This window comes from Dryobates pubescens, chromosome 40 (genome assembly GCF_014839835.1).
Source record: "Dryobates pubescens isolate bDryPub1 chromosome 40, bDryPub1.pri, whole genome shotgun sequence".
Lineage (NCBI taxonomy): Eukaryota > Metazoa > Chordata > Aves > Piciformes > Picidae > Dryobates > Dryobates pubescens.
The window spans coordinates 2,170,039-2,183,832 of NC_071651.1; the positions used below are offsets into that span (position 1 = coordinate 2,170,039).

The window sequence follows — 13,794 nt, forward strand, 5'->3', positions numbered from 1 at the left end:
GCTGGGGCTGGCACCGGGGGCAAGCTCCAGAGGCCCCTTCCAGCCTCTCCCTGCTGGGATTCTTCTCCAGGGTGAGGGAGGAGCTGTGGGGGGCAGGCAGGGAGGGTCCCCCCCCCAGAGCCAGGCAGCCAGGGCCTTGCTTTAGGCTTTATTAACAAACACCAAGTTGGAGGCCCTCAGGCCCTGGGCAGTGCGAGGGCAGTGCCAGGGCAGGCCTGGCTCTACCCCCTCAGCACAGCTGCCCCCTGCCCCGCCCCCGAGGCTGCCACTGCCCAGCAGGCAGCACAGGGCCAGGAGCTCAGGGGGCAAAGGCTGCCCAAGGCCTCACAGATGGCATCAGGGCCTCTCCAGCCACACTCCTGCCAGGCCTGGTGCCCTCCCTCCTGCAGGCAGCTGCAGGACCCCCCAGGGGAGTTGGGGTCTTGTCTGAACCCCTCAGGGAGCTCTGTGAGACTCTGGAGTCAAGAAAGGAGGGCAGGAGGCTGCCTGGGGCAGAGGGCACCAAGCCCCAGCTGCAGGCAGCCCAGGCAGCAGGGTCCTCATCCTGCCCAGCTGGCACCACTGGAGCAGCTGTGGCAGCAGAGCCACCCTCTGCCCCCTGCCAGCCCCCCCCAGCACAGAGGGGAAGGGCTGGCACTGGCCCTGGCACAGCAGCACTGGGGCCCCTCTGGCCAGCCCAGGACTGGGGTGGTTCCTGTGGCACCAGGCTGGCAGCTGCCAGGCTGCTGGCTGGGCTCAGGCCTTGGCCTGGCTGTAGTTGAGGGACAGCAGCACCATGCTGTTGGCCAGCAGAGAGGCTTCTGAGGCTGCAAGGACAGCAGAGAGGAGTCAGGGTGGCACTGCCAGGGCCCCACCGTCCCCAGGGTGCTCACCCCCAGCTGCCAGGGTGGCACCAGAGCCCCTGGGGCTCCCCCTTGCCCCTGCCCCTCTCTCTGGGGGCTCCTTGCCCTGCTCTGGGCTTCCCTCCTGCTCGCTGCAGGGCTCCAGGCAGCAGCAGCAGGGCCCTGCCCAGGGCACGCTGGGCACAGGCTGCCCCTGGCACCTCCCTGGAGAGCCAGCAGCCTCCCCCCTGGCCTCAGGGTTTGGTGGAGCAGCTCAGGAGGCTGCTGCCAGGCTCCCCCTGCCCCCCCTGCCCCCCCTGGCCCCAGGCACCTTGCAGCCTGCAGGACAGCCTCAGCCACTGCTCCATCCAGGCTCTGCACTCCGCCAGCCCCAGGTGCGTCGAGTCCAGGCCCCGCAGGTAGCAAGCCTGGGGGCACAGGGGGGTGGGCACAGGGGGGTGGGCACAGGGGGCAGGGGATGGGCACAGGGGGCAGGGGATGGGCACAGGGGGAGCCCTGCCCAGGGCTGCCCCAGCAGGGCCCTGGCCCCAGGAAGGGGCTCGGGAAGGGCCTCCCCGGGGGCAGGGCTGGGGGGGGCCGCATGGGGGCTGGGGCAGGCGGGGGGGCCGCAGGGGGGCTGGGGGGGGCGGGGGGGCCGCAGGGGGGGCTGGGGGGCCGCAGGGGGGGCTGGGGCAGGCGGGGGGGGCCGCAGGGGGGGCTGGGGGGGGCCGCAGGGGGGCTGGGGGGGGCGGGGGGGCCGCAGGGGGGGCTGGGGGGCCGCAGGGGGGGCTGGGGCACGCGGGGGGGCCGCAGGGGGGGCTGGGGGGCCGCAGGGGGGCTGGGGCAGGCGGGGGGGCCGCAGGGGGAGCTGGGGGGCCGCAGGGGGGGGCCGCAGGGGCTCTCACCGCTCGCAGCTCCTGCTCTGACAGCTGCCCCAGCCCCAGCCGCCGCAGGGGGGTGCAGGGGGGGCTGGGGGCTGGCAGGGGGTGCTGGGGGGGCCGCAGGGGGGGCTGGGGGCTGGCAGGGGGGGATGGGGGGCCGCAGGGGGTGCTGGGGGGCCACAGGGGGGGATGGGGGGCCGCAGGGGGGCCGCAGGGGCTCTCACCGCTCGCAGCTCCTGCTCTGACAGCTGCCCCAGCCCCAGCTGCCGCAGGGCTCTGTCCAGCTGCAGGATCTCCAGCAGGTGGCTCCGCAGGCGGCGCCGCAGCAGCGCCCCCGGCAGGTAGGGAGTGAGGAACAGCACCTGGCTGAGGGCTCTCTGCGGGGGGCAGGGAGGGAGCCGAGCTCTGGGCCGGGCCGAAGCCTCTCCCGCCCCGGGGCAGCTCTCTGCCTCCCTCCCAGCTCCCTGACCCAGTTCTGCCCACGCCGAAACCTGGCCCCGGGCTCCCGGCTCAGCCTCCTGCCCTGGCAGGGCCCGGCTGGGGCAGGGAGCACAAACAGCCTCCTGCTGGGGCTGCTCCCCCAGCCCCACACAGGGACCCTCACAGCCCACCAGAGCCAGCCCCAGCTGCAGCAGGGGGCCCAGAGCCCCAAACCTGAGCCGGGCTGGTGCCAGGCAGGGGCAGCTCCAACCTCCCTGGGCAGCCTGGGCCAGGCTCTCCCCACCCTCAGCAGGAAGAATTTCCTCCTTAGGTCCCCTCCAGCCCCAGCCTCTCCCAGCTCAAACCATCCCCTCCTGTGCTGCCCCAGCAGGCCCTGCTCAGCAGTCCCTCCCCAGCTCTCTTCTCAGCCCCTTTGAGCCCTGCAGGGCCACCAGGAAGCCTCCCTGCAGCCTCCTGCAGGCTGAGCTCCCCCAGCAGAGCCCTCCCAGCCTGGGCTCCCCCAGCAGAGCCCTCCCAGCCTGGGCTCTCCCAGCAGAGCCCTCCCAGCCTGGGCTCTCCCAGCAGAGCCCTCCCAGCCTGGGCTCCCCCAGCAGAGCCCTCCCAGCCTGGGCTCCCCCAGCAGAGCCCTCCCAGCCCTGCTCCAGCAGCTCCAGGGCTCTGCTGAGGGCTCCAGAGCTGCTGCCAGCACAGCAGGGGAGGTCTCCCCAGGGCTGCTCTCCAGCCCTTTCCCCCCAGCCTGGCTCCACACCAGGGACTGCCCCAGCCCAGCCTTGCCCTTGGCCTGGTTGCACCTCCTGAGCTTGGCCTGGATCCACTTCTCCAGCCTGGCACAGTCCCTCTGGGTGCATCCTGTCCCTCAGGTGCCCCCTGCACCACCCAGCTGGGTGCCAGCTGCAGGCTTGCTGAGGGGGCCTGGCTCCCACTGCCCCTGGCACCGCTGCAGGCACTGCAGAGCCCTGGGCCCAGTGCAGAGCCCTGGGGGGCACCACTTGGCACCAGCCCCCACCTGGACACCCAGCTGCTGGCCACAGCTCAGCTCAGTGCCCCCCAGCAGCATGCCCTGGGCACACTCAACCATCCTGCTGCCAGTACAGACCCCAGGCACCACCAACCTCCCCCCAGGCCCTCAGCTGCTGACCACTGCCCTTTGAGTGCCACCCAGGGCTGCTGGTTCCTCACCCAGCAGCAGGTCCCAGTGGTGCCCAGTGCTGGTTGTCTGCCTCAGAGCCACAGCCCAAAGACTTCCCAAGGCCACCAAGCAGATGCTGCAGAGTCCTCATGCCCCTGGGGCCAGCTCCAGAGCTGCTCCCAGCCCTGCAGGGGAGGTCTCAGCAGAGGCAGAATCCCCTCCCAGCCCCTGCTAGGGCCCAGGCCAGGGCTGGCAGCAGCCTGGCTCCCCAGCCCCTGCCTGCTGCCCACCCCAGTGGCTGGCAGCCAGATGCCCTCCAGCCCCCAACTCACCACGTGGGAGACCTGCAGCTGGTTCAGCCCCAGGGGAGATCCTGAGAAGAGAGCCCTGAGGGCACAGAGCTCTGCCACCTGAGGCTGGCAGCCCCCCTGCACCTGGCACGAGCACAGAAGGGACCTCAAAGACCACCCAGCTGCAGGCCCCCGCCAGGGGCAGCTCCCCCAGCCCTGGGGGTGCAGTGCCAGGGGGCAGGGCAGGGGGGGCAGCGCCATACCTGGGCACAGAGCTGCTGCAGGAGGCCCTGGAGCCGAGGCTCAGGCAGGGAGGAGGCTGCCAGGGCCAGGCTGGAGAGCACCAGGGGGTAGCTGCGGCGGCGCCTGGCGTGGTTGGCATCCAGGAACTGCAGCTGCTGGGCAGGGGTCCAGAAGTGCCTGATGAGAATCTGCCTGGGGAAGAGGTACCTGGGGAGGGGCAGCAGAGGGGCACTCAGCAGGGAGGGAGGCAGCAGCCAGGGCAGGCAGTGCCAGCTGCCAGCCAGGGCACAGGCAGGGGCTGGGCAGGGGCAGCCTGGGCACAGCTGGCTGGGAGCTGAGCTCTGCCCATGGGCTGGCAGGGGGCAGCAGCCTGGGGGGGGGTCCCCAGGCCGGGGAGAGGAGGAGCAGGGAGGGAGCCTGAGCCCAGCCCCTCCCCAGCTCCAGCATCTGCCCTGCTGGGGCCCAGGCTCAGAGCTGCTGCAGAGCCCAGGAGGCCACAGAGCTGATCCCAGGGCTGGAGCAGCTCTGCCCTGAGGCCAGGCTGAGGCAGCCTGCAGGGGAGAAGGCTCCAGGGGGACCTCAGAGCTGCTCCCAGTGCCTGCAGGGAGGCTCTGGCTGAGGGGGCTGAGCCAGGCCCGGGGGAAGGGTTTGGAGCTGAGGCAGAGCAGGGATGGAGCAGAGCTGAGGGAGAAGCTCTGCAGCAGGAGGCTGAGCAGAGCCTGGCACAGGCTGCCCGGGGGGGATGAAGGCCTTGGGCAGAGGCTGCCTGCCCGGGGCCGGGGGCAGCGCCGGGGCCGGGGGCAGCGCCGGGGCCGACTCACATCAGCAGCAGCAGCAGGAAGTTGGCGAAGGGAGGAAGGGCGATGAGCAGCGCGGGCGTGGCCTTCAGCAGGTCCCTGCGGAACTGCGCCGGGGGCGCGGCTCAGCGACCCCCCGCGACCCCCCAGCCCCCCCAGAGACCCCCGAGCCCCCCCCGCTGACCCCAGCGACCCCCAGCGAACCTTCAGCAGGTCCCTGCGGAACTGCGCCGGGGGCGCGGCTCAGCGACCCCCCGCGACCCCCCAGCCCCCCAGCGAACCTTCAGCAGGTCCCTGCGGGGGAGCGCGGCTCAGCCCCGGGCCTGCGACCCCCCCCGCGACCCCCCGGCAGCACCCAGCCCCCGGCCCCCCCGTGACCCCCCAGCCAACCTCCGCCCCCCCCCCCCCCCGCGAACCCCCAGGCCCTGCCCCCGGCCTCCCCCAGCCCCCCGCTGGGGCAGTAGCCCCCCGCAGGTGAGAGCCCAACCCGGCCACGGCCCTCCCCCACCCTCAGGCCGCCTCGGACGGAAGCTGACAGCTCCCAAGCCCCTGCCCAGTCTCTGCGGCCCCCGGCCCAGCCCCCGGCCCGGGGGGGGCAGCGCTGCCCCCCGCGGGGCTCCGAACCTGCCGCAGCCTCTCCTGCTCGCGGTAGGGCAGCTGCTGGCTGCTGAGCTGCTGCTGAGCCATCCTGGCTTTGATCCTCCTGACCTCCCTGGCCTCCAGGAAGAGAGCCTGGACCCCTGCAGGGCAGAGAGCAGCCTCAGGACTCCACTGCCGGCAAAGCATCCCCGGCCCAGCCCCCCCCGGAGCCTTCTCCTCTGCAGGCTGCACAGCCCCAAGCCTCCCAGCCTGGCCCCTCAGGGGAGGCTCTGCAGCCTCTGCTCCTCTCTGTGGCCTCCTCTGGAGCCTCCCCAGCAGCTGCAGCTCCTCCCTGTGCTGGGGGTCCCAGGGCTGGGGGCAGTGCTGCAGGGGAGGGCAGAGCAGAGCAGAGGGCAGAATCCCCTCCCTGTGCTGCTGCTCTGCCTCCTGCTGCTGCAGCCCAGCTCAGGGTTGGCTTCTGGGTTGCCAGTGACCACTGCTGGCTCCTGGGGACTCTGTCAGCCACTGCCACCCCCAAAGCCTTCCCCTGCAGGCTGCCCCCAGCCCCCTCCTCCCCCAGCCTGGCTCTGTGCTGCCCCTGCCCTGCCCCAGCTGCAGGAACCTTGCCCTGGGCCCTGCTGAGCTTGGCTTGAGGCCACCTCTGCAGCCTGCCCAGCTGCCTCTGGGGCCCTTCCCTCCCTCCAGCATCCCAACCCCCCCAGCTGGGTGCCAGCTGCAGACCACTGCCCCTGGCCTCAGCACAGGGCTCCAGGAGCTCTGGGCTCAGTGCCCCCCCCGAGAGCCTTCCCCCCTCCTCAGGACCCACCTCTGGTGAAGGTGGCATGGAGCAGGTAGAACCTGGGGCAGGTCCTCTCCAGGAACCTCTCATAGCTGCTGTTCAGCTGCTTCACCTTCGAGGCCACAGCAGCCAGGAGGGACCTGGAGCCAGCTCTGGTGGAGAGGCAGCAGCCAGGGGACCTGCAGCGACCCCCCCGGCCCCCACCCCCCACTGGTGTCAGCAAGAGGCTCTGAGGGGAGGCCTGGAGAGAGGCAGGAGGGTGCCCAAAGCCCCCCAGAGAGGGCACAGGACGCTGTGCCCCCTCCCCCATGCCCACACACAGGGCCCAAGGCCGTGGCCAGGGTTGGGGGGGCAGCAGGGGGGAGGGGGGGCAGGGGCAGGCCTGGGGGGGAGCTGTGCTTTAGCCATGGCAGACTTCAAGATGGCACAGGACAGGGGCAACCTAGAGGGGAGGGGGCAGGCCTGGTGCTGGGGGAGCTCGGGGGGGGCACATGGGACCCCATTGGGGGGGGTCGGGAGGACAGTGGGGAGCAGGCAGGGGCCATGGGTAGCACCGGGAGGGGCTCCAGTGGGGTTCATGAGAGACTGCAAGGAGAAAGCTGGGGGGTCAGGGGTGGCCTGGAGGTCCCCGGAAGGGTCCAGAGGGCCCCGAGAGGGTCTTCAAGCTCCCTCGGGAAGGGTCAGGGGGTGCTGGGGGGTCCCGGGGGCGTCACCGCGGGTCCCGAAGGGCCCCAGACAATAGGAAGTGTCCTACAAGGGAAGGGTCCTGGGGGGGAGTGGGGGGAGGAGGAGAGCGTTCGGCCCCACCGGAGGTCTGAGATCCCCGGGGAGGGTCCCCGAGGTGCCCCAGGAGAGCGAGAGGGCTGCGGGGGGCTGGCGGAAGGGCCCCGGAGGTGCCGCGGGGCAGCCGGGGGCCGAGCAGGGCCGGCGGGCACTGAGGGGTGTCAGGGTGGGCGCCGGCGAGGGCTGAGGGCGGGGGGTGGGTGGCGGTGCCCTCACCTGAGCGTCCCCCGGGCAGGGCTGAGGCGCCGCAGCCCCCAGCCGCAGCCAGCCCTGGCCAGCGCCATCTTGGCCGGGCCCGGCCGCGCGCGGGGCACGCCGGGAGCGCCGCGGGCTGAGCGCTGATTGGCTGCGGCTGCGGCGCCACGTGACGGCGGCCGGAAGTGGCGGTCATGTGACCGCGGGCGGAAGTGCCTCTGCCGGGTCGTGGCCGGACGGCGCCGAGCGCTGCCGGGGCCGAGCCTGGCACTCTCCGGGGCTTGCGGCGGGACCCACCGTGGTTCGTTCCCGGTGGTCTGGGCCTGGTGCTCTCCGGCGCTCGGAGCTGAGCACCCATGGCCCAGTAACGCTGGCCTGGGTCGGGGTCTGGCCGGGAGCTCCCCGGCGCTTGCGGCTGCGCTCCCCCGGGCTCCTTACCGGTGGCCTGGGCCTGCGGCTGGCGCTAGGCCTCGTCGGGAGCTGGGGACCGCCCCTCCGTGCCCCTTGGACCCTGTTAGCAGTGGTCTGGGGCACGGCAATTCCAGCACCCTCCGAGCCTTCCCCACCCCCTCCTCTTCCTCTGGCCCCTTCGAGCGCCGGCGCTGGGGGCTGAGCCCTTCCCCGGCCCTGTGAACGCAGAGCGCCCAGCGCCGGGCACGGGGGGAGGCCAAATGCCCGGAGGAGCCCAGTGAGGGACGGGGCAGCAGCAGAGAGGCTTTGCTCCCTGCCGGAGCTCCGTGGGTGCCTGCCCTGGGTGGCTCTCCCTGCTCGCCCCCAGCTTCCCTGGCCCGGAGCCAGCTCCGGTTCCCGGAGCTGCGCCAGGATGTGTCCATCCCTCCCACGGGGTGGCCGAACCAGTTCCGCAGCTGCCCTGCGTGGTTTCGCCGGGCTCCTCTTTGCTCTCCCTTCCGAGTGCCCTAAGAAACGGCACCGAGCTCCTGTTGGGAAACAAACTGCGGCTCCGCGGCCCACGAGCGCCTCCCACCCCCTCCCTCCCTGCCCCGGGGCCCGGCGCTGCCTCCGCCCAGCTCTGCGCTCTCCTCCGTGACCCCTTGGGAGCTGCTGTTGTCAGCCCGGCCCTCGCTGCTCCCCCGGCGCTCCCCGCACCGTCCCGGGGAGCAGCGGTGCGTGGCGCCGGGCACGGCTGCCCGCGTGGGGCCGGACACGCACGTCCGCGCCTTTGCCCTGCCGCCTGCTGAGCCCGGAGCTCCTTCGGCTCTCGCTTATCGGAGGGCGGCAGCGGGGCCCCTTTGGCGGAGCGGCGAGCAGCGAGCCGCACAAAGTGCGGGGGTTATCGGCGCGCCTCGGGCCGGCAGGGATCGCTGATAAGGGATCGCACTGATCCCGGCTGGCAAGGGACCGCCTCTTATCAACGCTGCACGTAGGGCGGCTGGAAAATGCCCTGGAAGGTGCCAGTTTGGGCTCTGGAGGAGCAGAGTCCAGGTCGTCTCCTCCCTTAAGCACCCAGCTGATGCTCACCCCCGGTGCCTCCCGGCTCGATAAGCTCTGACCCAGCCACGCTGCCGCTCACCACGGGGCTGAGGCTCCACATCAAAGCGGCTGCTGTGTGTCCCCCCCGCGCCGTTAACAGCCCCCTGCCCCCCCCCGTTAACAACCCCGTGCCCTGCCCCCCCCGTTAACAACCCCGTGCCCTGACCCCCCCCCCGTTAACTGCCCCCTGCCCCCCCCCTTTCTATCCTCTAATAGCCTGGAAGGGCACCGGAGGCAGCGCAGCTCCGAGCCGGCCCTGAGCTCCCCCCGCAGGGGACTCTGCACCAGCGGCTGGGGCCCGTGGGTGGAGGAGGGAGGGAGGGGAGCTGGGGGGGAGGGTGGGGACACCTCCTATATAGGCAGAGGAACGCTGGGGTGCCTGCTCCAGAAACCAGCAAGGAGAGGAGGAGGAGGAGGAGGAAGGAAAGCAACAGCAGCCATGCCCAAGAGATACAGCCTGGAGCAGAGCCCCCCTGGCTGTGAGCTGAGTGAGTACCACAGAGCCCTGGCTGGGTGACCTCAGCAGCCCTCTGGGGTCAGCTCCCCCGAGGCAGGCAGCAGCCTCATCCCAGACTCCCAGCAAGACATCAGCCTGGGCCCAAACTCCCCTAAATTCATCACTCTCATCCCTGGATCCCCCCAGATCCATCAGCCTCAGCCCAAAATGCCAACAGCACCTCAGCACCACCCCAAAATCCACCACCCCCATCCCTAGCAGGGCCAGGGAGGGGATTCTGCCCCTCTGCTCCCCTCTGCTCACACCACCCCTGCAGCTCTGGGGCCAGCTCTGCAGCCTCTGCTCCAGGAAGGCTCTGCAGGGGCTGGAAGGTGTCCAGAGCAGGGCCAGCAGGAGGAGCAGAGGGCTGGAGCTGCTCTGCTGTGAGCACAGCCTGAGGGAGTTGGGGTTGTGCAGGCTGCAGAGGAGAAGGCTCCAGGGAGACCTTCTGGTGGCCTCCCAGGGGCTGCAGGAAAGCTGGGGAGGGACTTTGGAGGCTGCCAGGGAGGGACAGGACTGGGGGGGATGGAGCAGAACTGGAAGTGGGGAGACTCAGCTTGGCTGTGAGGAGGAAGTTCCTCCCCAGGAGGGTGCTGAGAGCCTGGCACAGGCTGCCCAGGGAGGTGCTGAGGGCCAGGCTGGAGCTGGCTGTGAGCAACCTGCCCTGGTGGGAGGGCTCCCTGCCCATGGCAGGGGGCTGGAGCTGGCTGAGCCTCGAGCTCCCTTCCAGCCCTGAGTCTCAAGCCCCTGAATCCCTCAGCCCCATCCCAACCCCCCAAATCCATCACTCCCACCCCTGAATTCCCCAAAGCCATCACCCAAATCCACCCAAACTCCTTCACCCTCCTCCCCCAATCCCCCAACTCTTCCCCCAGATCCTCTCCACCCATCCCACAATCCAGAGACTCCTCTCCATTTTCCACCCCCAGCCCCCAACCCTTTGGAGCCTTCCCCCCTGCCCTGCAAGCTGCCCCTGGCCTTCCCCTGCTGAGCTTTGGGTTTCTTCTCCCTCCCCAGCCAGGGCTCCAGCTCCTGGATCTCTCCTCTGCTTTTTCCAGCCCCTGGGAATTCCAGCAGCCCTCCTGGGGTTCTTTGGGGCTTGGAAGCTTTGCCTCTGCAGGAGGCAGGGAGCTGCCCCCGGCCCAGGCCGGCCTGGGGCACAGAAGGGGCAGAGCAGGGGCTCAGGGGATGCCACTCCCCCAGCCCAGCCCCCCCCTGGCACTGTGCCCTCAGCTCAGAGCCAGCCCCAGGTCCCAACAGAGCTCTCTTGGAGCTGCCAGGATGGGAAAAGCTCAGGGGGGTGGTGCCAGGGACTGGAGCTGGCAGGGGTCTTGTGCAAGCAGAGAGCAATTAACTGAGGTCACCAATTAAACCTCCTGGGAGGGAGAGCAGGAGAGGCTGGGAGGGGAGCTGCTGGGCAAGGACCCTGGAGGGGCCTGGAGGACCCTGGATGGGCCTGGAGGGGCCTGGAGTCCACCCCAGAGGGTCCTGCTGGCCAATCCCCTCTCCATGGCACAGCCATCCCAGAGTGGTTTGGCTTGGAAGAGGTCTCCCAAGGCCACCCAGGCCAAGCCCCCTGCAGCCACCAGGGACCCCTCCAGCCAGAGCAGGTTGCTCAGAGCCTCACCAGGAGTAGCTCCAGGGATGGGACCTCAAGCACCTCCCTGGGCAGCCTGCTCCATGGCTCCAGGGGCTCCTGGAGGGCCTCAAGAGGGCCAGCAGGGCAGGGGAGGTGCTGCTGCCCTCTGCTCTGCCCCAGGGAGGCCACAGCTGGAGGAGGCCTGGGGCCAGCTCTGGGCTCCCCAGCTGCAGAGGGCCAGGGGAGGGCTGGGGAGAGCCCAGGGGGGGCTGGGAGGATGCTGAGGGGACCTGGAGCAGCTCAGGCTCATAGCCCTGGGGCTGAGAGCCTGCAGCAGAGCAGCCCCAGAGGGGCTCTGAGCAATGCTCAGCAAGAGCTGAAGGAGCTCTGGGGGGCAAGAGCCTGGGGCTGGCATCTGCTGAGTGGTGCCCAGGGCCAAGGGGCACAGAGTGCAGCCCAGGAGGCTGCAGCAGAGCAGGAGGAGAAAGTTGTTTGGGGTGAGGCTGCTGGAGGCCTGGGGCAGGCTGCCCAGGGAGGCTCTGTGTGGAGCCTCCTTCCCTGCAGGGCTTCCAACCCCCCCTGGCTGTGTTCCTGGGCACCCTGCCCTGGCAGGGGCTTGCTCTGGGTGCTCTCCAGAGGTCCCTTCCACCCAGGCCCTCAAGCTGGGGGTTGCTGGGGGCTGTTCTCTGAAGCTTTCAGGGCTTCAGGTGCAGGGGAGAGGAATTCTGTGCAGGAGCAGCATTGATCTCTGGAGCAGGAGGAAAAGCCAATTCCAGCCTCTTCTCCCCCAAACTGGGCTGCTTTGTGCTGCACTCAGCAGCCACTGGCACAGAGCTGAGCCTGCAGCTGGCTTCTGCCAGCCAGGAGTCTACAACCTGAGCTGATTTGGCACAGCCCAGCGCAGAGGGCCTGGCACAGCAGGCTGGCTCCTGCCCTGCCTCTTGGTCTTGCTTGGGTTGGACAAGGGTCACCCAGGGACCCTCAACCTGACCCCAGCATGGGCACCAAACCTTGGCCCCAGGTGCCAGGGCCACAGGGTGCTGGAACACCTCCAGGGATGGAGGCTCCACCAGCACCTCCCAGGGTGCCCAGTGCCAGCTGCTGGCCAGGGCACAGGCAGGGTCCTCACCCTGCCCTCAGGGGCTGGGCAGCTTCCCCCTGCCAAAGGAGCCAGGGGCTGGGGAGGGCTCTGAGGGGCACAGAGCCCAACCCTCAGCACTGCCCCAGGGCACCCCCAGCCCCTGGCCCTCAGCACCACAGCTCCAGGGCCCTGGAAGCCTTCCAGGGATGGAGGCTCCACCAGCACCTCCCTGGGCAGGCTCTGCAGGGCAGCAATGGTTCCTCAGGGCCAACCTGAGCCCCCCTGGGGCAGCCTGAGGCCTTCTCTTCCCCTGGCCCCAGAGCCCAACCCCCACCCCTGGCTCCAGGCTCCTCTCAGGCACTGGCAGGGAGCCAGGAGGTCTCCCCTCAGCCTCCTCTCCTCCAGCCTCAGCCCCCCAGCTCCCTCAGCTGCTCCTCCCCAGCCCCCTCCCCAGCTCCCTTGCCCTTCCCTGGCCCTGCTGCAGCCCTCCAAGTCCTCCTGGCCCTGAGGAGCCCAAGGCTGCCCCCAGGCTGCCAGCTGTGCCCCCCCAGTGCCCAGCCCAGGGGCAGCATCCCTGCCCTGCTCCATACCAGGCTGCCTGCTGGTCTCTGTGCCCTGCCCGGGGCTTGGTCAGGGCCTTGTGTCCCCTGCCCTGGGACCCTCCCGTGCTGGGTCCCCCGCGGGGCCGCACCGGGGGCTGTGAGCTCCCCGCGGCGCTTCCTGTGCCCTCGCCAGGAGCCCCTGCTCCGGACCGGGACCTGCCCCGGGGCCCAGCCCTCCGCACCGGGGCTCCGTGTGCGGCTCCGCCGTGGTGGGGGCCTTACACCGGCCCCGGTTCCCCCCGCACCGGCCCCGCGCTCCCCACCCGGAGCCTGCCCCGGGCCTCCGCGCAGCGCCCAGGCCCCGCCCCCAGCGACTCCTGTCCCGCCCCGTGGCCCCGCCCCCATGACTCGAGCCCCGCCCCGCCGTGGCCCCGGCCCCGCCCCGCCGTGGCCCCGGCCCCGCCCCGCCGTGGCCCCGGCCCCGCCCCGCCGTGGCCCCGGCTCCGCCCCTCCGTGGCCCCGGCCCGGCCCCGCCGTGGCCCCGGCCCCGCCCCCTGCCCCCGGTCGCGCCGAGCCGCGTCACGGGGCCGGGGCGCGCAGGCGGCGGCGCGGAGCGGAGCGGGGCCGGGGCCGGGGCCGGGGCATGAGGAGGCGGCGGCGGCTGCGGGACCGGCCGGGGGCGGCCGAGGCGGTGAGCGGCGGCGGCTCGGGGCGGCGGTGATCCCCGGGGGGTGTCGGTGAGCCCCGGGGGGGGTCGGTGAGCCCCCGGGGGTGTCGGTGAGCCCGGGGGGGTGTCGGTGAGTCCCGGGGGGGTGTCGGTGATCCCGGGGGGTGTCGGTGAGTCCCGGGGGGGTGTCGGTGATCCCCGGGGGGGTGTCGGTGATCCCCGGGGGGTGTCGGTGACCCCGGGGGGGGTTGGTGACCCCGGGGGGGGTCGGTGATCCCGGGGGGTGTCGGTGAGCCCCGGGGGGTGTCGGTGATCCCGGGGGGTGTCGGTGAGCCCCGGGGGGTGTCGGTGATCCCGGGGGGTGTCGGTGAGCCCCGGGGGGTGTCGGTGGGACCCCCTCGTGAGCCCGGGCGGGGCTGGGGCAGGGATCGAGCCGGGGGGGGTCCCCTGGGTGTGCTGGGGGCACCCCCGGCCCCGGAGCGATCCCCGAGGGATCCCGGCGGTGCTCGGGGGGGATCCTCCCTTGGGGAGTGGCGGGGGGGGGATCCCCCCATCCCTGGGGGGTCCCTGAGGGGTCCTGCGGTGCTCTGTTGGGAGATACTCACTCGGCTGATCCCTGGGGGTCTGTCTGAGAGTGGGGGGTTGGATCCCCCCTGGGGGGTCCCTGGGTCACTTTGGCAGGGGGGGGCCATGGAGCCACGGGGGCTCAGGGACCCCCCCCCGGCCTGGGCTGTGGCTGCTGAGTGACCTTGGGGTGGCCCCGGCCCGGGGGGACTCTAAGGGACAGGTCCTGGCAGCGGTGGCCTGGCCTTGGCACGGCCTGGCTCTGGCACAGCCTGGCACGGCCTGGCTCTGGCACTGCCTGGCACGGCCTGGCTCTGGCACAGCCTGGCTCTGGCTCTGGCACGGCCTGGCTCTGGCACTGCCTGGCTCTGGCACTGCCTGGCCTTGGCACGGCCTGGCCTTGCCACAGCCTGGCC

General features: G+C 71.6%; 1 protein-coding gene across 1 annotated transcript; it reads right to left on the reverse strand.

The window, feature by feature from the left end:
• Positions 1-617: 617 nt before the first annotated feature.
• On the reverse strand, positions 618-7,047 carry LETMD1 (LETM1 domain containing 1). The gene is made up of 9 exons (XM_054177355.1): positions 6,980-7,047; positions 6,008-6,159; positions 5,227-5,342; positions 4,627-4,709; positions 3,826-4,012; positions 3,605-3,706; positions 1,927-2,079; positions 1,153-1,249; positions 618-806 (listed from the first exon to the last, which is right to left on the reverse strand). Exons 1-9 carry the CDS (start codon positions 7,045-7,047, stop codon positions 736-738), a joined length of 1,029 nt encoding a protein of 342 aa, XP_054033330.1. The 3' UTR covers positions 618-735.
• Positions 7,048-13,794: the final 6,747 nt, after the last annotated feature.